Source organism: Podarcis pityusensis (assembly GCF_964106645.2).
Source record: "Podarcis pityusensis genome assembly, chromosome: 8".
In the NCBI taxonomy this organism is placed as follows: Eukaryota; Metazoa; Chordata; class Lepidosauria; order Squamata; family Lacertidae; genus Podarcis; species Podarcis pityusensis.
In genome coordinates, this window is record NC_138033.1 from 5,277,283 (window position 1) to 5,305,265 (window position 27,983).

The following is a 27,983-nucleotide window of genomic DNA, read 5'->3' on the forward strand; positions in this document are numbered from 1 at the left end:
TCCAGCCGGTCACACAGCAATCACGAGACCACAGCAAATTGGAAAATTATCCTTTAATTGACCAAAGGTCTGTACTGAAGACAGCAAAAATCCAGGCTAACACCCCACTGCCCGGCGGACAGTCCCTAAACCGCATGGCAAGACCCCTTGCAGGGTGGATCCCTCCATGGACAGTGGGAGAATAATGCCCTTGAAATCACACCCAGAGGGCACAGGGGTTGGACTAGATGACCCTTGGGGTCCCTTCTAACTCTACACTGGGGTTGGACTAGAGAGGTCCCTTCTAACTCTACAGTTCGAGGACTCCCCACTTCTTGTTGATGGCAATAAATGTTTGACCTGGGAGAAAATGGTATGAGTCCATCCCTACCAGAATCTGTGGGCCTGGAAGGTTCTCCCTATAAACTCCCAATGCTCCTAGTCTGGATTATGACAAAGGAAGACACATCTCAGCATTTGGCACTTGACCTCTGTTCAAGAAGACCGAGATAGCTGCTCTTCCTTACTGCTCTTTGCTGACCCAGATGGATTAAAGTGGAAGAACTCCTGCTCCGTAGGGTAGAACTCGAACCCATGGCTTCAAGTTACAAGAAGGGAGATTAACCCAGAAACTCCAGCGGGTGCAGAATGCCGCGGCGAGACTCCTTATGGGGTCCTCGCTGCAGGATCACATTCACCCAGTGCTATACCAGCTGCACTGGCTCCCAGTGGAGTACAAGATCAGGTTTAAGGTGCTGGTTTTAACCAGCCCTATAAGGCCTAGGACCCTTGTACCTACGGGACCGCCTCTCCTGGTATGTCCCACAGAGGACCTTATGGTCTTCAAATAAAAACATCTAGGAGGTCCCGGGCTACAGGGAGGTTAGGCTGGCCTCAATCAGAGCCGGGTTTTTTCGGCCGTGGCCCTGATCTGGCGGAACACTCTTATCACAAGAGACTAAGGCCTTGCGGGACTTGACATCTTTCCGCAGGGCCTGCAAGACAGATGTTCCACCAGGCCTTTGGCCAAGGCACAGTCTGACCCCCCTCTCTCCTTCTGTTATCTTCATAGAACTCTAGCCCAATGGTTGCCATTAATTTGATTCTGAATTGATTTCAGAATGTATTTCAATTAATTGACTGTGATTTCATGTAAATTGTGCTATTTTTACTGTTGTTAGCCGCTCTGAGCCCGGCTTTGGCTGGGGAGGGCAGGATATAAATAAAATTTTATTTTTCTTATTCTTATTATTCTGACTAAACACCAGGAGGAACTTTCTGACGGCAAGAGTTGTTTGACAGTGGAGCGGTCTGCCCCGGAAAGGGATGGAATCTCCTTCCTCAGAGGTTTCTAAGCAGAGGTTGGATCGTCACCTGCCAGGGATGCTTCAGCTGGGATTCCTGTATTGCAGCAGGGGGTTGGACTAGAGGACCTTTGGGTATCCCCTCCACCTCTATGAGTCTACGGTTCTCATCGCCAGCACTCTTTGACTGCTGAGTGCCTAAGAGCCACTGGTAAAGGAAGGACAGTGGTGATTTCAGCAGCGACAGAAGCTGGTTAGTTTCCCTTCGTGTGTGTGCTCCTCTCTGAAAGGTATTCACGGCAGAGAAACAAGGCAGAACAGGGAGCGCCAAGTCGGACTGCTTGGCCCATCTAGCTTAGCACAACCTACACTGACTGGCAGAGGCTCTCCACAGGTTCAGACAGGTCCCACCCGACTTGGGATCTTCTGAGCGGCACATCGCCTGCAACATCTCCTCTCTCGCGATTCTCCACACTTCTGCTGAACAGGAGGAGGAGGAGATTCCTCCGCGAGGGATCTTTTTGGCCAGGAAGCCTTTTCCGTTTTCTCCTCCTTAAACCCACGTACCCTTTCCCCCTAACTGCTAAACGCCCTCTTCTCTACATCTATCCTCCCACCCACGCAAAACCCTTTTGCTTCCCAGTTCGGAACAGTGACTTTTTGCCCACAATTTGCATGCGCCAAAAGCTCCCTTTGCACGTCACTTGGTCGTTTGCGCATGGCAAACCCCCCACCCACCCCCAATCCTTCGGTCAGGCTGAATTGTTCCCTTGCAGGAGTTTCTCTTACCCCAAACATTTGCCCCCAGGAGGCCTTGGGCACCCCCTGGTTCACTCGGCTGGAGAGCAGGGGTCCCGCAAGGTTCCCCAGGGAGACCGCCTGCCTCTGGGGAAGTCCCTCCACCGGCCTCCCAACAGGGGGCCGGCACTCGCAGCCCCTCTCCAGCTGGGGACGGGCAGAGGGGGTGTCCCTTTGCCTAGTAGGTGCCGCAGAGCTGCTCCCACTGGCCCGGCAAGCTCAGCTCCTGGCTGTATCTGGAGTTCCAGTCCCGCTCAAACACCGCCTGCAGCTGATCGCGCACCGTGGGCTGCTCCCCGGCCCCCACGTGGCTCTGGTTCACCACCAGGGCGGACCCCGCCGTGCGGAGGAAGTAGTCCCCAGACCAGTTGGACGTTCCTGCCGGAAAGGAAGGGAAAATAAACGCTTAAGAGTCCTGCATTCTGCAACAAAGCTTGATGACAATGGCGTTCGCAGCGGGAGGCAGCCGTGCTTCTAAATCCCAGCTGCTGGAAGCCACAGGAAGGGGGGAGAGCTCTGTGTTCAAATCCTGCATGCTGGTTTCCCACAAGCAATTGTTCCGCCACCGTGAGAAGAGGGTGCTGGACCAGGCGGGCTAGGCAAATTCGTGGTGGAGAAGGAGTCTATCGACGGCTGCTCATCTACGGTTCTGGTCGCCTGGTCTCAAAATGGATATTACAGAGTTGGGAAAGGTTCGGGAAAGGGCTGCCCGCATGATCGAGGGGGTGAAGCAGGAAAGGGTGCTGCGCTTGGAGCTTTTCAGTTTTATTGAAAAGGCGAGGAAGAGGCGACGTGATAAAGCTTTATTTAAAAAAATATGCATGGCAGGGAGGTAGTGGCGAGAGAGACGTTTTTTCTTCCTCACAATAGAACTTGTGGACAATCCCTGAAGCTGAAGGTTGGGAGATTCAGTACTGATAACAGAAAAGTCCTCCTTCAAGCAGCATGGAGTGAAACTGTGGAACTCCCTGCCACAGGAACCAGAGATGGCCACCAAAGTGAATGGATTTAAAAGAGGATGGGACAAATTCATGGAGGTGGAGAGGGTTATCGATGGCTCCTAGCCGGTCGGAGGCAGCAGAGCTCCTGAACAACAGCCACTGGAAACCACAGGAGGGGAGAGAGCTATTGGGCTCGGATCCTGTTTCCGAGTTTCCCCAAAAGGCATCTGGATGGGATGGGCCTCCAGTGAACTCCCCTTAGTCCCTTCTGTTCTCCCCCTTATGGCTGCTTCTCTCCCTCTCTCATTGCTGTCCAGTTTTTGCCCCTGCTAGTCCCCGGCAAAGCTTTCTGCCTCAACTGGCCTCCCCTTTACGACTGCCCCCGCCCCTCAAACTACTCACCAATATAAGCCACCTTGTCCGTCACCATGAACTTGCTGTGGTTGACTCTGGCGTAGGGGATCTTGGCCTGCGACTCATTGGCTGGGACCACAAAGAGCCTCTGGCGGAGGGGAAGGGGAGAAAGACAAAACTGGGGTGCGTGTGGAAGAGGTGGGGGTGCTTGGCACGCAGAGGAGGCAGCTGGGAGGCAAGCAGAAATGGCTCTCCAGGGAGCCCGGCAGAGCCGTCTTCCCCATTGGGCTTAGTGGTGCGTCACGCCAGGGCGCCGGCCTCTCAGGGGCGCCCTAGCGAGTGGGGGAGCTGCGTGGCTTTGCCGGTGGCTTCCCCTTTCCCTGCATGCCCGCCAGCTGTGCCCCATCAACCATGTGGCTGGCGGGCGTGCAGCTTGCCTCCCTAGCCTCTGCGGGGATCGCTCTCCTCTCGCGGAGGCTTGGGAAGGAAGCTGCACGCCCGCCAGCCCTCTAGTTGGTGGGGCGCAGCTTCCATCCTAAGCCTCTGCGAGGATCACTCTCCTCCCGCGGAGACTTGGGAAGGAAGATAGATAAACTTTATTCACATTAGCCAACGGCCATAGCAACATAAAACAAGCAATATATACAATTAAAAAGACAACAATGGGTAAAAAGGTATCAGGAAGAATGGATGAAATTCAAAGACTATTTAGCTAAATATGTTAAGATAACTTAATTGGGAAAGTTTGCAAATAATAGATAGGCTTAGGATTTAAATATGTAAGGATAAGATTTTAGGTGTTTAAAGTTAAATTAGAAAGAATGAAAGATGTTAAGTGACCAAGTTAATTTTTTGAGAAAATCGATTTTGGAAAATTGTTAAAATGATATATAATGAAATTCAACCAAGGGGATTTGAGGAAGTCCCTTAATTATGTTAGCAATATTTTAACAGGATGCATGTATGTGTGTCTCTATGTTTGTTTGTTTTAAATTTTTGAAAATTAATTTTAAAAATTGGGGGGGGGGGAATGGTAAAAAGGGCAATCAAAAGACCAAGATTATTGTTCAGATAGTGGCCCTTAATCTCATTGCACCCTCGATAAACCTAGCAACCTTTGCTGTAGTCTGATCATTTTGATCTGATAAAAGAAAGAACAAGATGGCCTCAGATGGGCGGCCTGGGATGGTAAGTAAGAGTGGGGTGATGATCTCATTCCTCAGATCTTTATAAAGGGGACAGGAGAACATGAGCCACTGTTTCCAGATTGTCTTGGGAAGGAAGCTGCACGTCTGCCAGCCATATAGTTGATGGGGCGCAGCTTCCATCCTAAGCCTTTGCAGGTATGGCTCTCCTCCTGCGGAGACTTAGGATAGAAGCTGCACCCCACCAAGTATATGGCTGGCAGACGTGCAGCTTCCCTTCCCAAGCCTACACGGGAGGAGAGCGTGTTGGGAAACTGTGTACGTGCAGCTACTCACAAAGAGTCAGTTAAGGTTTGGCAGACAGCCAGAAGGCAATCTGAAGGAGTAAGTCTGCCTGGAGATAACAGAGACATGGAGACTGCTCCCTGATTGGTCAAGCTCTCTCAAGGGAATGATAATTAATGGCCTACTAACTGGAATGCGTTAGTTCGGAGTTCGTGAGTTCAGTGGTTCAGTGTGTCAGTGTACGAGTTGTGAGTCGTGTCAGAGAGAGCTAGCAAAAGATCCGTGTTCTGTTCCTGTAAATAGTCCACTGTACAGTGGTACTTCGCAAGACGAATGCCTCGCAAGACGGAAAACTCGCAAAACAAAAGGGTTTTTGGTTTTTTGAGTTGCTTCGCAAGACGATTTTCCCTATGGGCTTGCTTCGCAAGACGGAAACGTCTTGCAAGTTTGTTTCCTTTTTCTTAAAACCGTTAATACAGTTGCGACTTGACTTCGAGGAGCAACTCATAGCACGCGGTGTGGTAGCCTTTTTTGAGGTTTTTGAAGAGTTTGGTGATTTCTGAAGCTTTTCCAAAACTTTTCCGACACCGTGCTTCGCAAGACGAAAAAAAACGCAAGACGAAAACACTCGCGGAACGAATTAATTTCATCTTGCGAGGCACCACTGTATATAATAAACACCTAACTACAAGTTCCTGCTTCCTGCTTCGTCTATCTTGTCTGCAGCCAAGTCGCCAATTGCTTCCGTGGATTCTGCGTTTACTCTGCTAGGTCTGGCTAAGGTCCTGCAACTAGTCAGAAAGTTGCGAAACACCAATAGGTTTTACCAATAGAGCAATCCCCACAGAGGCTTGGGAAAAGGTCAACAACTCTGGGAAACGGGGGGGGGGGAGGGATTTTTGCACCACAGTGCTGGATATGCTTAAGACGGCCCTGGAGCCCAGTCTTCCAGGGCTGGGGAGCCCCGTCCCAGCCATTAGGGGTGTCCTTACCACTTCCATGTTGTAGTGGGTGCGGACGTCGTGCATGGCAGCCAATGAACGCAGGAAGGGGAACATATTGGCCTTGGAGTGCCTCCAGCATCCGACCAATAGTCGCACACGGACTCTCCTTTCGTAAGCTACCTTCCGCAAGTGGTCGTCAATCACTGGCCAGAACCTGAGCGGGAAGAAGGAAGCAAGAGCGTCGGGGCCACATCCTGCACTGCCACCTCTGACGTGGGGCAGCCTGCCAACTGGTCTAGCGCCCCTCGAACGGGGACAGCATAAGATGGACATTGAGAGGTGCTATGGTGCCAGAAGGGACGCGGGTGGCACTGTGGGTTAAACCACAGAGCCTAGGACTTGCCGATCAGAAGGTCGGCGGTTTGAATCCCTGCGATGGGGTGAGCTCCCGTTGCTTGGTCCCTGCTCCTGCCAACCTCGCAGTTCAAAAGCACGTCAAAGTGCAAGTAGATAAATAGGTACCACTCCAGCGGGAAGGTAAATGTTGTTTCTGTGCGCTGATCTGGTTCGTCAGAAGTGGCTTAGTCATGCTGGCCACATGACCCGGAAGCTGGACGCCGGCTCCCTCGGTTAATAAAGTGAGATGAGCGCCGCAACCCCAGAGTCGGCCACAACTGGACCTAATGGAAGGGGTCCCTTTACCATTACCTGGCCACCCAACTGTACAATTCATTTCTGCTTGCCAGGCAGAATGACCTCCCCATATTCTGGCTCTTCCCCAGAGTGGACTTGGGGGAGGCAGGCAGAAGGAGAAGCCCTGTTGCATCAGCAGGAGATTCTGCAACGGCTTCCCGACCGGTGCTTCTTGGTTTGTAAAGCTTATCCTTCCCACAGCCAAGGGAGGGGAGGGAGAAGAGCTGCCCCATCAGCTGCACACTTACCTCTTGGGGTGCGAGAATTCCATGGTGGGCAGGTAGCTCATCACCTCAATGTGAACAAACTCATCGGCGTCATCAATGATGCTCACCAGGGACTGGAGGTCCTCCGTCCGCCCCGTGGCGCACAGCGCAGGGGGGGCACTCTGGAGGCAGGCAGAGGGAAAAGAGACTCAGGAAAGGAGGAGAAGGACCGGTACCCAAAAGTCAGGCACACGGTTGACATCCTGGGCTGCCTGGGCAGGGTTTTTTTCAGAATGAGGTTTTTAATTTTTTATTGAATCTTCAGGACTTTGCTATGGAGTTAAGCACAGGTTCAGCAAACTTTTTCAGCAGGGGGCTGGTCCATTGTCCCTTAGACCTTGTGGGGGGCTGGACTATGGACAAATTCCTATGCCCCACAAATAACCCAGAGATGCATTTTAAATAAAAGCACACGTTCTACTCATGTAAAAACACGCTGATTCCCAGACCATCTGCGGGCCGTATTTAGAAGGCAATTGAGCCGGATCCAGCCCCCGGGCCTTAGTTTGCCTACCCATGAGTTAAAGTAACAATCCAGGAGGAATTATGAAATAAAGGGAGGAAAGCACCGAAAAACCTAACCAGGGGTCAATGCCGTTACCTTGTGAGATAATGTGTGTTCTTTAGAGACCAATGACTGAATTATTTGCTACGGCAAAAACCTGATACAGAAAGAGCGCAAACCAAATGTTATGAACGCCAAACAAAGCCACATTTCATAGGGACTTGCCACCTCTGTGACTTTCCTGTTGGGTAAGGAACAAATGGCCGGCAAATGGAGGCAGAATCCATAGGTTTAGCTGCAACCCGATATATGTCAGTTTCTCAGAAATAATAAAAAATTGTTTTACGGAACCAAACAGTTAAAGGAGAAAACAGCAAAAAACCTGATGAAGAGAGCACAGCAGAGGTTATATTTTCTGAGAATCCTCCGGAAAAACAAGCTCTCAAAGGAACTGTTGATGGCATTTTACCACTGTAGTGTGGAGAGTGTATTAACTTATGGTCTGGTTTGGGAGCTGCACGGTCAGGGACTAAACAACGCTGTCCAGGGTTGTAAAGACTGCAGAGAGAATAATAGGGTGCACTCTTCCCACCTTGGATCAAATCTAAGCTTCCAGGTGTCATAAGAAAGCTGCAGAGATAGCGCAGGATTTTAATATTTTAATATTTTTTTGGAAGCCGCCCAGAGTGGCTAGGGAAGCCCAGCCAGATGGGTGGGGTATAAATAATAATAAGTTATTATTATTATTATTATTATTATTATTATTATTATTACAATTATTATTATTATTACAATTATTATTATTATTATTACAATTATTATTATATAGTGCGCACCCCGGAAATGATCTCTTTCAGCTTCTGCCTTCTGGAAGAAGGTACAGGGTTATAAAGACTAGGACTAGCCGCCTGAGAAACAGTTTCTACCCAAATGCAATTCTGGTATAAGGAGTCTCTATGGGAGTATATTGTATTTTAAAGTGGGGTTTCAGAGTTTTTAGGGGTTTTTGAATGTCTTATGTAGATTTTTCAATTTCATTGTTCTGTATGGGACAATGACAAGAAAGGTATCGTATCGTATCGTAAAGGAAACCCCCCGAGTCGGCCCCCGGCATCTGAGCACCAATGATGCCAGCAGAGACCGGAGCAGGGGGTCTTAAGCAGAGGGACCCCTGCCTTCCCATCTCACCGTGAAGTAGACCCCGGCCTCCGTGCCGTTCAGCTCCAGCTCCAGCGGCGTCTCCTTGTTATAGGAGGTGGAGTAATTGGCCGGCCAGGGCGACGGGATGGTGGCGTTGGACAGACCCAGAGCCCAGTAGGCTTCGAACATCTTCCCCAAGTCCTGGGCCAGGCAGCTGCAGTTGTAGATAGCCATGCCCAGCTCCTTCACCTAGGGGCCGAGAAAGCGAGAGGTTAGCAGGAGGCCGCAGGATGCAGCCCAGGCGCAGTTGATGCAGGCTGCAGGATCTATGGGGAGAAGCACCCGGGACACCTGAAATCAGCCCCAGAGGAAAAACGGAAGCAAGAAGAATTACCGACAAAAGAAGAATGGTGGATGAAGTTGATGGACTATGCAGAATTGGATAAATTAACAGGAAGGATTCGAAAGCTGTGGGACCAGAGATTCTTAGAAAACTAAATACATGAACTATTTGAAAAGCAATTGTAATGAACAGATTACGCTAGCAGGACTGCAAGAAGTTCTGTAAGGAGGACTATTTGAAATATAGCAAGAAAGACTATGAGGAGAGTTATTAGTTAATGATAATTAAGAGTAAAAGAGAAATTAAGAAATGCAGAATAAGTGGTAAAGAACGGAAAATCATCAGAGGTGTTGACGGAAGTCTAAAATATTGTGTAAGATAAGAAGTTATGTTATATGATTGTTGGAAATGATGTGTTAAATAATAATAATAATAATGTGTATATATATATATATATATATATATATAAAGAAATCAGCCCCAGAGGGTAGTAGTCCCACCTTGACTCAAGCAGCCTTTGGCAACCTGGTGCCCTGATAAGAAGATAAGAGGAGCCCAGCTGCTGGATCAAGCCAAAGAGCCCCCAACTAGTCTGGCCTCCCAGTGGCCAAACGCCCCTAAGAACCAAGAAACTGAGATAGACTGCCTCTGGTCCATAGCTGTCAACCGTCCCTTATTTGGCGGGAAAGTCCATTATCCCAGCGCCGTGTCCCGCTGCTGTCCCTTATTGATGATGTCCCTTAAATTTCCCGGGTTTCAAAGGAAGCAGCTCCTCTCCCTCCCTCCCTGCCGGCCAGGGAGGAGGGAGGCTCCACCTGTGTTGTTTGGCTGCGTTGCTCACCCAATAAGGAGTCTCAGAACGACTGGGGGGTGGAGCTTGCATGCCATGTGCCGATCAAATCGGCCGCGTTGCCTGGGGACTCGCCTTTGCTCAGCGCTTCCCAGCGGAGAGGTGACGGTGGTTTTCCTTGCTGCATCCCCTTTGCCGGGTTGCTGCGCTGTGGGAATCACCGCTAGAGGCTTCGTTTGGCTGCTGGCTGGGCTTTCTGCCTTTGGCTCGGAGGGGCTCGGAAGTTGAACATACCTGTGTTTGCAAAATCCCTTATTTTGGCTGCTGATCCCTTATTTTTGAGGCTGCTGGTCCCTTGTTTTCAAATCTGCAAGTTGACAGCTATGCTCTGGGCCTGGAGGTTCCATAAGAACATAGGAACGGCCTGCTTGACCAGGCCAATGGCTTATGTAGCCCAGCACCCTGTTCTCTCTTCTTTTTTTTTAAATGATATTTATTAAGCATTTTAAAGTTACAGAAAAAAACAAAGAGACAAAGAAGAAAAAAAAGGGAAAAGCAAACAGCAGTCAAACAATACAAATCAATAAAAATAAAAAAGACAAAGACAAAACACATCAAAATCCAAAAAACAAAAGTAAACCATAAACATTTAAAAACAGATCCACTATTCCCAAATCCTTGTCATTGCCTTATTTCACCCTGTTCTCTCAGGTGCCAACCAGATGCCCCAATGGGAAACACACAAGCAGGATTAAAATAGAAGAGAAACTCTCCCTTCCTGTGGTTTCCAGCACCTGGCATTCAGAAGCATTGCTGCGTCCGACTGCAGAGCCATCCTGGCTAGGAGCCTTCGAGAGCCGTCGCCTCCTCCATGAATTGGTCTATTCCTCTTTTAAAGCCATCTAAGTTGGTGGCCATGGCTGCCTCCTGTGGCGGGGAGTTCCACAGTTTAACTCCGAGCTGCTCCTTTGGGCTATTATCTGCAGCAAAGCCGTAGGACGCCAAGGTTTGGAGCAGCACAGTGATCCTGGCTGGGGACGAGGGCAGCTGCAGCCCAACAACACATGGGGGTGCCCGGTTGGCACAGGCTGACTTAAAAATGCCAAGATGCCACTGTTCACCTTGCTGGATTTGAGAGGAGGCCAGTTCACAACAGCATGAACACAAATACGTCGAAAAAGACACCCAGAGTAAAGGCGGGAGATAAGACGCTGGTTTTATTTTTATTTACTAAAAGCAGCTGCTCATATGATTGCCTAATGTCCGGGCGAGTAAAAAGAATTTCCCCTGCACAGCTGGAGGCAAACCAAGTGTTGGTGCTGACCTTGAAAGCCCTAAACAGCCTCGGTCCTGTATACCTGAAGGAGCATCTCCACCCCCATCATTCTACCTGGACACTGAGGTCCAGCGCCGAGGGCCTTCTGGAGGTTCCCTCGCTGCGAGAAGCCAAGCTACAGGGAGCCAGGCAGAGGGCCTTCCCGGTAGTGGCGCCCTCCCTGTGGAACGCCCTCCCAGCAGATGTCAAGGCAATAAACAACTATTTTACTTTTAAAAGACAACTGAAGGCGGCCCTGTTTAGGGAAGTTTTTAATGTCTGATGCTGTATTGTTTTTAATATTCGGTTGGAAGCCGCCCAGAGTGGCTGGGGAAACCCAGCCAGATGGGTGGGGTATAAATTATAAATTATTATATATTCTGTTGGCCTCCCAACATAACCTCCTGGCAAATAGAAGGGGAAGAAATGGAGGTAGTGAGAGATTTTACTTTCTTGGGCTCCATGATCAGTGCAGATGGTGACAGCAGCCATGAAATTAAAAGACGCCTGCTTCTTGGGAGAAAAGCAATGGCAAACCTAGACAGCATCTTAGAAAGCAGAGACATCACCTTGCCGACAAAGGTCCATATAGTCAAAGCTATGGTTTTCCCAGTAGTGATGTATGGAAGTGAGAGCTGGACCATAAAGAAGGCTGATCGCCAAAGAATGGATGCTTTTGAATTATGGTGCTGGAGGAGACTCTTGAGAGTCTCATGGACTGCAAGAAGATCAAACCTATCCATTCTGAAGGAAATCAGCCCTGAGTGCTCACTGGAAGGACAGATCCTGAAGCTGAGGCTCCAATACTTTGGCCACCTCATGAGAAGAGAAGACTCCCTGGAAAAGACCCTGATGTTGGGAAAGATGGAGGGCACAAGGAGAAGGGGACGACAGAGGACGAGATGGTGGGACAGTGTTCTTGAAGCTACCAGCATGAGTTTGACCAAACTGCGGGAGGCAGTGGAAGACAGGAGTGCCTGGCATGCTCTGGTCCAGGGGGTCACGAAGAGTCAGACACGACTAAACGACTAAACAACAACAACAACATGTTGGCCTCCAGGTGGGCCTCCCTCCCTCCCTCCCTCCTTGGGGAAGCCATTCCGGAACTGGGGTGCTGCTGCAGCCAAGGGGAACCCCTGAGCCCCCACTTCTGATGTGAGAGGTGGACTCTCTCTAGCAGGTGACTACAGAAACTACAGTGGTGCCCCGCAAGACGAATGCCTCGCAAGACGAAAAACCCGCTAGACGAAAGGGTTTTCCGTTTTTCAATGCGCTTCGCAAGACGAATTTCCCTATGGGCTTGCTTCGCTAGACGAAATAGTCTTGCGAGTCTTGCGATTTTTTTCGCTCCCCCCCCCTTTTTCTAAGCCGCTAAGCCTTTAATAGCCGCTAAACCGCTAAACCGCTAATAGTGCTAATCCGCTAAGCCGCTAATAGGGTTGCTTCGCAAGACGAAAAAACCACTAGATGAAGAGACTCGCGGAACGGATTATTTTTGTCTTGCGAGGCACCACTGTATCAGGCCAGGTCCCAACCGTCCCGTAAAGATAATAACCCTGGCCCCAGCCTCACAGGCCAGGACAGGGGGCCCCCACCCCACCCCTCCCTGAGGGTCGCGGGCATCACCTGGGTGAGGGCACGCCAGTCCATGTTCGCGCTGCCAAGGAAGATGTGTTCCTGGTCCACGATCCAGAATTTGGTGTGCAGGACACCCCCGGTCAGTTCCGGGAAGTTGACTTTGCGGATCTGGGCGCCTGGAGGAGTTTGGGAACAAGACAAGGAAGGGAGCTGCTGGTTCTCAGCACCTTTTACAGCCTCGCCCGCAAATCCAGCCCATACACTTGGTTTTAAGAGTGTAAGCTCCTCGGGGCGAGGACCTGCCTCTCTGATCCTGCAAGCAACCAATAGTAATTGAGCCCTTTCAGTAGGTCTGGCCTGAATCTCTTGCAAGAGAAAGCCCCTTCTATGGTGGGGGGGGGCTCCTTGTCCTAGCATTACAAGCAAGGGGGGAAAGTCTCTTACATAATTTTACCCATCTCTGTCATCTTCTAAGCTTAAAGCAGCCCCTGAATTCAAAGCCTTTTGATTCTGGATTTTATTAAATCTTCCCCATTATTACATAACTCCAAACATGCATCTTTTGTTTTGTTTCGTTACACCTTTTCTTATTGAATTCCTGTCCCTCCTTTCTGAATTCTCCCCCCCCCTTTTTTTTGTAGTTGCATTAAAACCATCATTAAAATCAGATGCCAAGGAAATAAATAACTACAGTCATACCTCGGGTTACAGACACTTCAGGTTGCATGTTTTTGGGTTGCGCACGGCGCCAGAACGGGTTACTTCCGGGTTTTGGCACTTGTGCATGCGCAAAAACACTAAATCGCACTTTGCACATGTGCAGAAGCACCGAATCGCAAACCGCGCGTGTGCAGACGCGGCGCTGCGGGTGTCGAACGCTGCAGGTTGCAAACGTGCCTCCCACATGGATCACGTTCACAACCCGAGCATCCACTGTATCTGACTTTTAGAAGACATCTGAAGGCAGCCCTGTTTAGGGAAGTTTTTAATGTCTGATGTTTTATTGTGTTTTTAATATTTTGTTGGAAGCCGCCCAGAGTGGCTGGGGAAACCCAGCCAGATGGGCAGGGTGTAAAGAATATATTATTATTATTATTATTATTATTATTATTATTATTATTATTACTGTCTTTTTCGGGGGTGCAGAAAGGAGACCCTGGCCCCCATCACCACCCCCGTGCTGAAATCCGGGCGCTCTCTCTCTCTCTCTCTCTCTCTCTCTCTCTCTCTCACCGCTCTCCTCCAGCAGCTGCAGGTCAGAGCAGGGCATCCGGGAGGAAGGAGGATTGACGGCTATCCGCAAGGTGACGCCTCTGCTGGGCACCTCCCTCAGCGCTGCCAGGATTTCCTCCCCCTGTGGGAAAAGGGAGGGGTCCGTCAGTGGCCATGATCCAGGCCAGGTGAACAGGGCCCTTCCTGGAGAGGCCGTCCCATTCCCAGGTGCAGGATCCGTCCCGCCGATTGAACCCTTTCAAATGGTTTAGGATGAGTCCTTCAACTGCGGGTTGGGCCAGATGACCACTGGAGGTCCCTTGCAACTCTATGATTCTGTTTTGCGGTGGGATAGAGACATCTTGAATTTTGGGGGCAGGAGAGGAACATCTTGAATTTGCACATTACCCACCCAAATGGGGAAACTGGAAGCTGAGCTCTTCAAAAACGTGCCCCTCATCCAGCCAGAGGCTAAATCCTCTTAGTTTGCAACTGTTTTGAGGCTGCAAGCCAGGACTGGGCATCTTAGATCTCAGGTTGGATAGTGCATGGGGGGGGGGCACCCATTTTGTTCCCCTGCTGACGAGAGAGCCAGGCAGCCACCAGCCAAATCTCTAACAAGCCGGACCCCACAGGGAGGCTTTGTGTTCAGTGCTCATCAAAGCAAAATACACTGCCTATGGGACATGCCGTTGGCCCATATAGCTCCACACTGGCTGGCAGCAGCTCCCCAGGGTTTAGGCTTGGGGAGCCTTTCCCAGTCGCCCCCAGGGGGATGAACCTGTCATCCACCACGTTTATTACTTTTCTATTCCACCACCTTCTCCTAGGACCTCCAGGCAACATCCATGGCTCTCCTCCTCTTATTGAAGCCCCACAACGACCCTGTGAGGTCGGCCGGGAAGAGTGACTGGCCCCCAAGGTCGCACCCAGTGACCTGCAGGGGCAAGGGGCGAGAATTTGAACCCTAGTCTCTCTCGGGTCCAAGTCCAGCCCTCTAAACACGACACTACATCGGCTGCCCCGGAAAGCAGGTTGCTCTAACCACTGAACCGCCGCTGTCCCCCCAATGTAATAATTTCCAACGCTGCGTTTGTGTTTGGAGCTGCCTTTTTCAGATCATCTGCAACTTGGGAGGCTCTGGGATTTAGAGCGTCTCACACAGCCCAGGACAGGCGTGAATTCTGCTCTGGAGTTTTAACAAAAGCGCCTGCCTCTCCAAGACGCCCGCAGGCGCAGGCCGTGACCGACATGCAAAAAACGGATGTTTTGCTTTCCTCAAAGGGCCCTTTGATGGGCACAGAGGCTGAAGGAGGTGCCGCCACCCCAGGCAATTAGTTGCCTGTTTGCAAGCGGGTTTGACAGGGTCTGCCAGGCGCTGAGCGCCTTCGCTGCTGCATATTTTGGCACAGGCAGGCAGCCACCTTTTCAGACACACCAGCAGGCAGTGTGGTGTAGTGGTTAGAGAGCCAGACTAGGCCCTGGGAGAGACCAGGTCCAAACCCCCCACTCCCTGTGTGACCTTGGGGGCCAGTCCCTGCCTCTCAGCCTGGCCTACCTCACAAGGCTGTTGTGAGGATCAGAGTGTTGGAGAAGGACCTGGGAGACCAGGGTTCAAATCCCACCCTCCACGGCCATGAATCTTACTGGGTGACCTTGGGCCGGTTGCTGACCCTCAGCCTGGTCTGCCTCACAGGGTCGCTGGGAAGATTAAATGAGGAAGAGGAGGAGGAGGACCATGACAGCTCCTTGGAGAAAAAAGGTGGGCTAGAAATGCGATAAGTACCATATTTTTTGCTCTATAAGACTCACTTTTTCCCTCCTGAAAAGTAAGGGGAAATGTGTGTGCGTCTTATGGAGCGAATGCAGGCTGCGCAGCTATCCCAGAAGCCAGAACAGCAAGAGGGATCGCTGCTTTCACTGCGCAGCGATCCCTCTTGCTGTTCTAGCTTCTAAGATTCAGAATATTTTTTTCTTGTTTTTCTCCTCCAAAAACTAGGTGCGTCTTGTGGTCTGGTGCGTCTTATAGAGCAAAAAATACAGTACATAAAATGCTACGGATCCCATTTCGGCTTTGTTTTACACGTGAGAATGAATGGTTTAACTTCACCACCAAAAAAACAGCTGCAGCAGCCGGGGGGGGCTGTCTGGATTGATCAACCAAGGGGTACTTTTCGTGTTGAAATAGGGAATGTGCTGGGTATTTATTTATTAATTTATTAATTTTATTTATACCCCGCCCTCCCCGGCCAAGACCGGGCTCAGGGCGGCTAATATCAGGTATAAAAACAATTGATTAAAATACAACTTAGTAAAGGGACCCCTGACTGTAGCGAACAACTCTGGTGTTGCAGCGTTTATCTCGCTTTATTGGCCAAGGGAGCTGGCGTACAGCTTCCGGGTCATGTGGCCAGCATGACGAAGCCGCTTCTGGCAAAACAAAGCAGCGCACGGAAACGCCGTTTACCTTCCCGCTGGAGTGGTACCTATTTATCTACTTGCACTTTGACGTGCTTTCGAACTGCTAGGTTGGCAGGAGCAGGGACCGAGCAACGGGAGCTCACCCCATCGCGGGGATTCGAACCACCGACCTTCTGATTGGCAAGTCCTAGGCTCTGTGGTTTAACCCACAGCGCCACCCACATCCCTAAGATACAACTTAAAAACAAAATTAAAATACTACTTCAAATGCAGCCTCATTTCGGTGGAAGCCCAGATCAAAAACTGTTTGGGGGGAGAAAACGTCAAATCTTCACCAAGGCCAACTATCCAGACTGGTCCTACGTGGGCCAGAAAAAAGCCAGGGAAGTCCCCAAATAGGGGTTCCATCACAGAAGGAAAAGGAAAGAGGGGATCAGGCTGGTTCCAAGCCAAAGGCCAGGCAGAACCACTCTGTCTTACAGGCCCTGCAGAAAGAAATCAGATCCAGCAGGGCCCTGGTCTCATGAGACAGAGCGTTCCACCAGGCCAGTGTGGAAAAGACTCCATATTCCTATTTGCAACCCCTGGGAAGGCTTGCTGGAAGAAGGCGGAGCAACCCTTCGGAAAGCCATACTGCAGCAAAGGAAGCAGCTGGCACAGAGCACTCCACCTCGCTCAGGACTGCCTGCACCAGCTGGCAGCAGCAGCAGCGCCTCTCTAGGGTGTCAGATGGGCCCCACCTGGAGATGCCCCCGGGGACCGAACCCAGGACCCTCTGGTGCCCCCCACCCCTGAGCCATGATGGCCCTTGACCCAGGCCGTTTCCAGAGAGAGCTCTTGACCTGGCTGGCCGAGGGGTCCTGGGTGCCAGTGTCCTTGTTGCTCAGGGTCCAGTAAAAAGAGGCGATGTCCACACTGCGGCTGGCGTCTCCCAGGAGGGTCTTCCAGGCGTCGAAGATGGAAGGGTTGAAGGTGCTGTTGTCGTCGTACGTCAGACCCTCGGGGATGCTCTCCACCAGGACACTCCTGAGGAGGAAGAAGAGGAGAGGAAGGGCAGTTTTTGCAAGAGTGGGGGGGGGGCCAAGACATCCTCTCCCCTTGCAAGTCTCCTTGGGCTGCAGGTTGGTTGGTCTGGAAGATTCACAACATAGCTGTCAACTGTTCCCTTTTTTAAAGGGAAATTCCCTTATTCCGAATAGGATTCCTCACAAGAAAAGTTGACAGCTATGATTCACAACCGTGTGCATGCCAATCTAAACTTTCTCGATGTTTTATTATTGCAGGCAGGGTTAGAAACTCAGATACGTAAGCTATTCGCCAAACAACACCTTAAAACCCAGATTACAGTTGCCACAATGCAATGTCTAGGCTATGGCTACCAGATTTTTTTTAATGAATCCGGGGACACTATTTTGTTTTTTTAAGCTGTGTAGCAACGGGGAGTCAGTAGTGGGGATGCTGAGGCAAAAGACCCTGGACCCAAGCAAACATGCATATTGTATAAAGGTGCAAAGCCCTTCTTTCGCACCCTGTGAAACATAAATGTACAGGGTTTTTTAAAAACTGGGCAATGCCCGCCCACCCACAGTTCCCGAGCCTCCCCTGATCAGTCAAAACAAAGGAGGAAGGGGGCAGGAGATCTGTACCACCGGACGTCCCCAGTTCCCCTTTGGCAGTGGCGGCAGCAGCGGCAGTCAGGAGCCCGGAGCCAGTCTGGTAGCGCAGTTGGCTCTGGCTGGCTTCAGGAGCTGCTCACTGCTGTGGCGCCCATCATTTTTCCTCACTGGAAGTACACATATGATGTGTCTTGTGTGCAACACATCATATCGGGACTTCTGCTGAGGAAAAATGGCGGGCGCCACGGCAGCGAGCAGCTCCTGAAGCCAGCCAGAGCCAACTGCGCTATGAGGCTGGCTCCAGGCTGCTGAGGCTGCCACATTTCCCGGGGACAGATTTGCAAATCTGGGGACATTCCGGGGACGGAGTTTGTTCGGGGACAGATTGGCAAATCCGAGGACTGTCCCCAGGAACAGGCGATGTCCGGTAACCCTAGTCTAGGCACCTTTTTCTTTTTGCAAGGTTGCCAAGCTGAAAATGAATTGTGCTTATCGCCATCCCGGCCTCCAGAGATTTCCACATGGCCCCCATGCGCTGCCCTGTCCCTCAGCTATAAATCTCAGAGAGTTGAACAGCGTTTACTCTGGAACGTTTAAGCAGTCCCGACCAAAAAAGACTGGCAAACCAAGTTAATAGGCTATGCTGAAATGGCGAAACTAATCAGAAAGCTCAGAAATCAAAATGACAAGAAATTTAAAAAAGAATGGGAAATGTTTATTATGTATTTGCAAAAGTATTGGAAACAGGTTAATACATTTGAAGGATTTTAAAAACACTTGTAATTTTAGGAATCTGAGGTAAAAAATACTAATTTGGAGTAGAAATGATATGCAGCAGAAAAGAAAATTTAAGGAACCAGGGGTGAGGTGGGGGAGGCAAATCACGGGATTCAGAGAATCCCATTTTATGGATTTGATATTGTTTTTATGTATATTTTTCTTTGTTTGTGGCTGTTATTGCATTTGTTAGTGTGTGTTTTTTGTTTTTGTTATTTTTGTTGAAAATTTAATAAAAATATTATGAAAAAAAGAAAAGAAAAAAGAACAGCATTTACTCCGTAAGTCACAGTCTCAGTGGAGAAGCAGCTCATGCTTTGTTTAAATTTTTTATTATGCCTTTTCTGTTTTTCATATTGTCGTTTTATGTTGTGAACCACCCTGAGATCTATGGGCACAGGGCATTATACAAATTGAATTACCGTAATTCATTATAACCCCCTCCAGGGACGCAGGTGGCGCTGTGGGTTAAACCACAGAGCCTAGGACTTGCCAATCAGAAGAAGGTCGGCGGTTCAAATCCCTGTGACGGGGTGAGCTCCCATTGCTCTGTCCCTGCTCCTGCCAACCTAGCAGTTCGAAAGCACGTCAAAGTCAAGTAGATAAATAGGTACCACTCTGGCGGGATGGTAAACGGCGTTTCCGTGCACTGCTCTGGTTCGCCAGAAGCGGCTTAGTCCTGCTGGCCACATGACCCGGAAGCTGTACGCCGGCTCCCTCGGCCAGTAAAGCGAGATGAATGCTGCAACCCCAGAGTCGGCCACGACTGGACCTAATGGTCAGGGGTCCCTTTACCTTTACCTTAACCCCCTCCAAGGGCAATAACTGTGCCAAGAAGAGGCCCAGAACAACCTCGCCGCAGGCAGAGCCCTCACCTGCAGGGATCGTTGCACCTGTTGCCCAGGTAAGGCCCGGCAGCCGCCTCCTTCCCTGCTGAGGTCCGACCATGAAAGGGGAGGATGAACATGTGGAAAAGGAGGGCAGTCGCCAGCATCGTCGAGAGGATGGCCACCACGAGGATACAGCGGAAGTCCTGTGAAGGAGAAAGAGGGACGGAAATGGGTGTCCGGCACTACTTCTTTTTAAGGTTTTTGTTAACAATTTCAGCAAAGCAAAATATCAAAACATATCATATTCATTATTCTTTCCCCATTTTTTCCCACCACCCCCTCAAACCCCCTCCCCCCAACTTTCCTCAGTTCCTCTCTGATTTCTCAGCACATGTTATTCTCTGCATGTTATAAAATTATACATATCTTTACATTATCTGTCTACCATGTTATCAACCAATAAATTTGTGTATGCTGATTCAAAACGTTCCTCTTTAACAAGGACTTTGGCTGGCTGACATCCAGTGCCCTTTTGAAATGTGTTGTGGAAGCCGGAGATTATTGGGTTGTTCTTGTTTTTATTTTGATTGTGTATTTTTTTGTTTTCATAGTGCAATTTTATCTTGTCAACCGCCCTGAGACCTGTGGGTATAGGGCAGTATACTACTACTACTACTACTACTAATAATAATAATAATTTCTGTTTAGGGAAGTTTTCAATGTTTGATGTTTTATCACTTTATTATTATTAATTTTCTGTTGGGAGGTGCCCAGATGGGCAGGGTTAATAATAATAATAATAATAATAATAATAATAATAATAATTGCACCCAGACCCACGTCTGGAGTGAAGGGGGGTCCCCACTGCACAGGTCACAATATTAATCTTTGGGGGACTCCAGTTTCTGCATTCTTCTGTGGGCCAAACTGTTCCTTAACCAGTTATTGATCCATTTATAGGACTGTGCCTCTTTTTCCATGGCTTGAGAGGTGTGTTTTGGGGGGGGGGGGGGGAGATGGGACTTTATCCCAGCTCAGGCTCTTCACCAGAACCTGGAAGGGGAGGAAGAGGAGGAGACTAACCTTCTTTGGAGCCAAGCTGGGCTGCTGGGTCAGTGGGGGCTCCTCAGGGCTGTGCAACGCCTTCAGCTGAAAGGAAGGAAACGGAGAGATGAAACACCCTGGGAACTCCAGGCAGCAGGATCTCAGGATCCGCCGTGTGTGCAGATGGACTCACCTGCGACCCCTTTGTGGACATCCAGCCCCACGTCAGAGCTGGAGGCAGGAAGCCCAGCTGGCTTCCCCTTTCCCCACACATTTACGAGGGGGAAGTCTGCCTCCTCAAGGGGAACGGGGCTTGCGCAACTAGCTCCCCCGGCTCCCATTCATCACAGTGGAGCTGATGCGAGAGGAAAGGGAGGAAACTGGCAGACCTGTGCCTGTCACAGATGCAACACGATCCCTGTCCTGCCTTTGTTAGAGCTTTGACCTTTTAGTGTGGCAGACTGCAACCTTCGGAACTCCCTGCCTCTTGACACCAGGCAGGTGCCTTCTCTGTGCTCTTTTCGGCACCTGCTAAAAGCATCTTCCTTTAGACAAGCCTGTCCAGATGCTTAGAATGGTGATCATGGAATTGTAGAGTTAGAAGGGACCCCGAACCTCTTGCCCAACATAGGGATTGAACACACAACCCTGAGATGCGAGCTCTAGTCCGTTTTTACCCTACTTGGTCCTTTTACCTTTTTGAGAGCCTTAAATCACTGCTGTTAATTTCCCTTACGGTGAGGGGAGAGACTCCATCAGGCAAGGCCTCCTTCCACCTGCCTTGCTCTATCCTCTGCTTCTCAATGTGTATTGTATTGTTTTATGTACTGTGGCTTGCCGTTTTATTGTTTATAGTTTAGATATTATTGTAACTGTTGAGTGGATTTCTGTTTAACTTTTATATGCTGATATTATTTTATAATATTCTAATTATTATTGAATGTTACTTTTTTGATGTAGGTTGCCTATTTTAAAGTTATGTTTTATTATCACATTTTTGTATTGCATTAGATTGTTATAAGATGTACATTTTTTGTTTCTTCAGCGCGTAAACCGCCTTGAGTACTGTAAGATAGAAAGGCGGTATACAAATTAAAAATGATGAATGATGATAATGTTATGGTTTTAACTTTTTTTGCAAATTTTGAGGGCTTTTTCCCTTTTGCAAAAAAGCAGTGCATATATTTTACAAAATAAACAAACAAATCATTAGGCTGCTGTCTCTCATGCCTTGTTATGCTGTCATTTCTATGGGGATATATGCTCGGTATTTATTACCCCTGCTATGCAAAAATCTCCAAATGGATCCCTGTCTAAAATCCCTGGTAGGGGACAAGGAGCCTGAGATCACTTTAAGGGTAGCTAAATTCTGTGCGATTGCCATAAAACTTAGGGAACAAGCTGTGCTATCATAATGATTAAGGTTTGAAATGATAATTTTAGGTTATATGTTAATGACTAAGTTTTAATGTATATATTTTTTAACTGTTCCTATATCTGTTTTGTCCCTGTTATACCTAATTTCAAATTCAAATGTATCCCTATCGTGTTTTATGACTTCCTTGATATTGTATGTGGGCTGGAACTGGTCTGTGACCGAAATAATAAAATTCATTCATTCATTAGGCTGGGGGCCAGGGACACACTTGCTGTACGTCCAGCCTTTGGGAGGAGTTCAGTTTCGCACTTTTATGATTGTCAATGCAAGCACTTAGAATCATAGCATTGTAGCATTGGAAGGGACCCTGGGGTCATCTAGTCCAGCCCGCTTCAAACACAGGAATCTCTTGCCCAGTGTGGTGCTTGAACCCACGACTCTGAGATTAAGAGACTCACGTTCTCCCAACTGAGTTATCCCAGCTCTTGAGGGTACCAAACAGAACGAGGTTCCCTCCTGCCCCCTGTGCACTGTTCTGGGGGAGCAGTGGAACTCTTTGCACTGGCTCCTGCTGGTACAACTGTTTAGTGTGATCCATCCCTTTGGACACACCCGATTTAGGCAAGCAAGGATTTACCTGGTGGTAGGTGACATGGGGCTTCATGGCCGAGGCGGAACGAGCAGGAAAAACCTCAGGAGGCCTGGGAAGGAGACAAGGAGGAGAGTGAAGGCCGCTTACAGCGTCACGGAAGAGCTGTAGTTGTGGCCGGATCTCCCTGGTAGCCAAAGGCAAACCGACAACTGGCCAAGATGCCTCATGCGGCCTCAAGCGCAGGATCACACCTGGGCAGCCCAGAGCCCCAGCATTCTCTGCAAGGTCAGCAAGGGACTCAGCAGCTGTGCTGGATTTTGACTGTGGGGGGAATTGGGGAGGGCCAGAACCAAGGAGGCACCCTCCGGTCAGGTGGGATTGCTATGAGGAATTATGAAAAATGGAACACGCCATTGTGTCCACGATGAAAGCATTGCTTGACTGGGCTTGAGTCATTGACAATAATTTCTGCTAACAGCCCACAAGCCTCTGCATCTCTGCCCATCTTCTCTACTTCTCTACAAATCAATATGGCTAACCTGATCCAAAACACCCACCCACCCCACTCACACATGAAAACAAGGACCAAAACAGCCAATCACAAAAAAAACCACCCCAGGCCAACCCCAACCTCTCTCACCACCAAAGGAACACAAGCGAACAGCACAAGCAACGCTGACACCAAATCCTACATACATTAAGCAAAATAGAAACATCGCCACACGACCCCACCCCCCCATCTCCCCCTCTCTACCTCTTTCCCCCTTTTCTTCCCAATGTCTCAACAAATGAAACTGATTTGTAAAAATGTTATATGGGTGGGGGGGAATATACAAGAGAGATACACCTCACAGACTTTTGTAAATCAAGAGAATATTCCATAAAAAAATAAGAGCATATTATGAAAATGAAATTAATGTAATACCCAGAGAAACACAGACAAAAATAAAAATAACAAAAAGAAAAAAAAGAAAAACCCAACTATGTGCTGCGCAAATAAATACTTCATTTTATCTGTCAGGAAACTTCCAGCATTCTCATTCCCTGCCCCCTGTCCTGGCAAAGAATGGAAGCATGAAGCAAAAACACAGGTGAGGTTTGGGCTTCTGCCAGAAGCAAACAGATGCCTAAGGAGCAGGAGGAGGAGGAGAAGAATGTGAAGTAGACCAAGGGAACTACTTGAAATTCTGCACAGAAAAACACCCCCCCCCTTTTCTTTTGCATGCCCTTAAAGCAGGCTTTCCCAACCTGGTGCCCTCCACATGGTTCAGACAAAGGCTTGGCCAAGTCCCAAGGAGAGTGGGGGTGGGAAGGGCTTGCAGGGCGGGCAGGCAGGCACTGTGAGTCAGCCCTGGCAATTATAGAGGAGAGCAAAAACTCCTCCAAAATGCAAAACCAGCAGCTGGATTAAAGGAGTGTAACTTCCTGCTCTAATCTGGGTCACAAGGGCTGGGTTAAGGCTGTGAGCAACAGGATTTGTTGTTGTTTAGTCGTGTCTGGCTCTTTGTGACCCCCTGGACCAGAGCACGCCAGGCACTTCTGTCTTCCACTGCCTCCCGCAGTTTGGTCAAACTCATGCTGGTAGCTTTGAGAACACTGTGAGTACTCAGGGCTGATTTCCTTCAGAATGGAGAGGTTTGATCTTCTTGCAGTCCATGGGACTCTCAAGAGTCTCCTCCAGCACCAGAATTCAAAAGCATCCATTCTTCGGCGATCAGCCTTCTTTATGGTCCAGTTCTCAATTCCATACATCACGACTGGGAAAACCATAGCTTTTACTATACAGACCTTTGTCGGCAAGGTGATGTCTCTGCTTTTTAAGATGCTGTCTAGGTTTGTCATTGCTTTTCTCCCAAGAAGCAGGCGTCTTTTAATTTCGTGACTGCTGTCACCATCTGCAGTGATCATGGAGCCCAGGAAAGTAAAATCTCTCACTGCCTCCATTTCTTCCTCTTCTATTTGCCAGGAGGTGATGGGCCCAGTGGCCACGATCTTGGTTTTTTTGATGTGGAGCTTCAGACCATATTTTGCGCTCTCCTCTTTCACCCTCATTAAAAGGTTCTTTAATTCCTCCTCACTTTCTGCCATCAAGGTTGTGTGAGGAACTTAATATATATTTTAAAATGAAAGCACCGCAGACCAAGGGGCTGCCCAGTTCAAACCTACTTCAACTCAGCAGCTGCCCACAGAGAGACCCATTTTAAAAAGTAAGTTAAGGAATGAAGGAGGGAAGGGTCAGCTGTGCCAGTGGCTCTCAAAATTAGGACTTACTCCGAGTTTGCAACCTCTGGGCTCAGCCCTGGGACCCATTAAGTACAGCCATGGAAGAGAGGGTCTCTGAGTTTGTGCAGAGTGCACTGTCTTCTCCAGTGAGTAGCCTTCCTGCCCATGTTCTCTGGGGTTTCATGCCACAGTGTTGGCATTTCAGACAGACCCATATTTCACTTGAAAAAGCAGGGTTGGGTTGGATGTCAAACCACGCTGGGATTATTAGTAAAGGACCAATATATATAAATAAGTGTAATTATTACATTTTTAAAAATTCATGCTGTACTAACCAGAAACAGCCTCTTAGGAGCAATTGTGTTGAAGGGGCAGTTGGCAAGGCAGACCACAGAAAACAAATACGCTTCGTATCATAAAATCTATATTGATGCAATTTCTTTTCTCGTATTTCACCATGCCCATAATTTACATTCCCCCCCTTCTTTTCCTTCTTTTTCTAAAAGATGCAAACTGTTGTAAACAAAAATCTGCCCTTTTTTTCCTTATGGGGTATCGAAGAGCCCATAGAGTCCTTACGTAGGTTCCCTTTTGGTAGGAGAAAATAACAGAGGCCAACCAGAGAATATTGAGAAGCAAAGCAGCTAGTCAGCCTGATCTTTATTGATCTGTTGCAACAGGGTCCTCACTCACCACAACGAAGGAGGGAGGAACAACCCAGAACAATGGTGCGCAAGGGATATCAAATCCAAACCCTTCTTCTTCTTCCCTGAGGGTGCTGGGCAAGGCAATCTCTTGAGTCTCTATCTTGTGAGCCAGTGTGGTGCAGTGGTTAGAGCGGTGGACTCGTCTCCGCTCCTCCACATGCAGCTGCTGGGTGACCTTGAGCTAGTCACACTTCTCTGAAGTCTCTCAGCCTCACTCACCTCACAGAGTGTTTGTTGTGGTGGAGGAATAATAATAATAATAATTTATTATTTATACCCCGCCCATCTGACTGGGTTTCCCCAGCCACTCTGGGCGGCTTTCAACAAATCACCAAAATACAATAACCTATTAAACATTAAAAGCTTCCCTAAACAGGGCTGCCTTCAGATGTCTTCTAAAAGTTTGGTAGTTATTTTTCTCTTTGACATCTGATTGGAGGGCGTTCCACAGGGTGGGTGCCACTACCGAGAAGGCCCTCTGCCTGGTTCCCTGTAACTTGGCTTCTTGTAGCGAGGGAACCGCCAGAAGGCCCTCGGTGCTGGACCTCAGCGTCCGGGGCAGAATGATGGGGGTGGAGACGCTCCTTCAGGTATACTGGACTGAGGCCATTTAGGGCTTGAAAGGTCAGCACCAACACTTTGAATTGTGCTCAGAAACGTATTGGGTGCCAATGTAGGTCTTTCAGGACCGGTGTTATATGGTCTCGGCGGCCGCTCCCAGTCGCCAGTCTAGCTGCCGCATTCTGGATTAATTGCAGTTTCCGGGTCACCTTCAAAGGTAGCCCCACATAGAAGGGAAAGGAGATTGTTAGCCGCTTTGAGACTCCTTAGGGTAGAGATAAAGCAGGATATCAGATGCAAACTCCTCTTCTTCTTCTTGTATTATTTGTATATTTTGTATTTTTGTGTTTTTACAGTCTTGGAGTGAAGGGCGGTATAGAAATTTAATTCCCGAAGGGAATGCGGCCCTCAAACTGAAAAATCTTCCTCACTTGCGAAGCATACTTCCCCACTGAGCCTTGCATTGCATGCTGTGGCTGGCAGCAGCTGAGCTCTCTAGAATTATCTTAGGAGAGGAGAAAGGGAGCCTTCCCAACCCCGCCCTTTTCCTTAAACTGGAAGTGCTGGAAACCAAACCTGGGACTTTCTTCACACGAAGCCAGGCTCTGCGGCTGAGCTAAGGCTTCTCTCCTGAAATGCTGACACTGCTGTCTTGAAGGCCAACACACAGCGAAAATTATCAGGAACAAATCACATGGTTTTGGGGGAAGAAGCCCCAAGCAGTTCAGCATTATCAGCATCCACTCTGCATGCAGGAACGTAGGAAATGGCCATATACAGAGTGAGGCCATCTAGCCAGTATCGCCTACACTGATTGGCAGCAGCAGAACTCTCCCAGCCCTGCCTGGAGACTGAATTTGGGACCTTCTGCATGCTAGGCAGGTGTCCTCCGGCTGAGCTACGGCCCTTCTCTGGTTGAAGCCTCAAACGCATCTCCAGGGGCAACTGGGATGGTCCTCCCACCTGCCAGTCAGTGCAGACAATACTAACCTTGATTGCCCAGTGGTCTTTGCCTTATGGGTCTGAACTCAGCTGGAGGAGCCACCCAGAGGGTCGCGGGACCTAAACCCGCTTCCAGCTCGGGGCTTCTCAGACCTGGGAGATGCTCGGAGAGCCTCGCAGCGGTAGCCAACGTGGCGCCCTCCAATGCTGCCGAACTGCCTGACCCTTGGCCGTGTGGGGCTGACGAGAGTCGGGCAAGGCCTGACCTTGCCACCTGCTCCAGGGAGGCGGCCTCTGCTGGACTCCGGCTCGGGAGAAGAGAAGCGCGCCCGCTCGGTTGACTGGGTGCTACGCCCTTGGGCACCCGGGGTGCCCCCCCGCGCGTCCAGGGCGCCATTCCGACGTGACGCGGGAGCCCGCAGGTGCAAGGCAGGCGGGGCCCGATTGTTTCCGAATAGGAAGCTGGGGTGGGAGAAAGAAATAGGGGGGATCTCCTCCAGGCCAGGTCAAGGGAGAGCCCCAGACGCGCCCCGATCGGAATTCAATGCGTCTCGTCGGGACGGAAATCTGTGCGCCCCACAAAAGCGGCTCCGCCCCACCAGGGACTCCCGGCCCGGCCCCACCGCCGCGCACCCCCGTTTACCTCGGGCCGGCGGAGCAACAGCTGTCGTGGCGGCGGCGCTTTCCTCCGGACCGGGACAAGCGGCAGCCCCGGGCGGGGCGGAGACGCGGCAGCCGGCCAGACGGCCCCCAGGCGGGGCTCCCGCTCACGACCCGCCCCCTCCGCCCCGGAACCTGCTGGGTGGTGGCGGCGCCTCTGAGCACGTGCAGAGCGCCTCCCTGCTGCCCACCCGATCCCAGCAGCCAGCCTGTGAGTGGGAGGACGGAGGTGGGGGGGGACCCTGCCCAGCAGGTTATGGTTATTGTTGTGGTTATTTACTAACATATGCCGCCCTTCGCCCTGAAAATCACAGAGCGGTTCACAGCATCCCACCCCTTTTCCCCGGCGTTGCGAGCTCCTCGCCGGCAAAGAACGAGTTAAAAGCAGAGGCAGAGGCTCCGCCCCCTGAATGGAACTCCTAAGCACCACCTGGGACCGTACCATCTGCCCTCGGGAGAGGAGGCGGCGAAAGCGTGTTCTTCACAGCGCGGAAAAGCCGAGCAGCGCTGCTCCCAGTTTATGCCCCTGACTTAAAATTATTCTGTGGCGGACGGGGGGTGGGCAGCTGGATTTTGACCGCCGCCCTTGGAAAACGAATTCTTCTATTCTCTTTCCCCCCCTCTGTGAGAATGGTTCCTT

The 27,983-nt window shown here is 49.8% G+C and overlaps 1 protein-coding gene across 2 annotated transcripts; it reads right to left on the bottom strand.

Annotated features, from left to right (window-relative positions):
• Positions 1–38: 38 nt before the first annotated feature.
• On the bottom strand, positions 39–27,921 carry PLD3 (phospholipase D family member 3). Of its 2 annotated transcripts, none has more exons than XM_081018866.1 (11): positions 27,327–27,921; positions 20,320–20,385; positions 19,282–19,439; positions 16,856–17,039; positions 13,614–13,734; positions 12,429–12,556; positions 8,403–8,603; positions 6,692–6,831; positions 5,799–5,964; positions 3,425–3,524; positions 39–2,459 (listed from the first exon to the last, which is right to left on the bottom strand). In XM_081018866.1, the coding sequence occupies exons 1-11, from the start codon at positions 27,786–27,788 to the stop codon at positions 2,260–2,262; spliced, it is 1,926 nt and encodes a 641-aa protein (XP_080874992.1). In that variant the 5' UTR covers positions 27,789–27,921; the 3' UTR covers positions 39–2,259. The 2 variants fall into 2 exon arrangements, with proteins under 2 accessions (XP_080874992.1, XP_080874993.1); XM_081018867.1 differs by lacking the exon at positions 27,327–27,921 and adding an exon at positions 22,296–22,358.
• Positions 27,922–27,983: the final 62 nt, after the last annotated feature.

Bases quoted from the DNA above. Each gene is read 5' to 3' on its own strand.
- PLD3 (XM_081018866.1), bottom strand. From the start codon at position 27,788: ATGGTACGGTCCCAGGTGGTGCTTAGGAGTTCCATTCAGGGGGCGGAG. The intron at 13,735-16,855 runs GTCAAGAGCTCT...CTTTTCCCACAG, and splicing joins AGGACCCCTCGGCCAGCCAG to GGGGAGGAAATCCTGGCAGC. The intron at 12,557-13,613 runs GTGAGAGAGAGA...AAACTCCTCCAG, and splicing joins GCAGCTGCTGGAGGAGAGCG to GCGCCCAGATCCGCAAAGTC.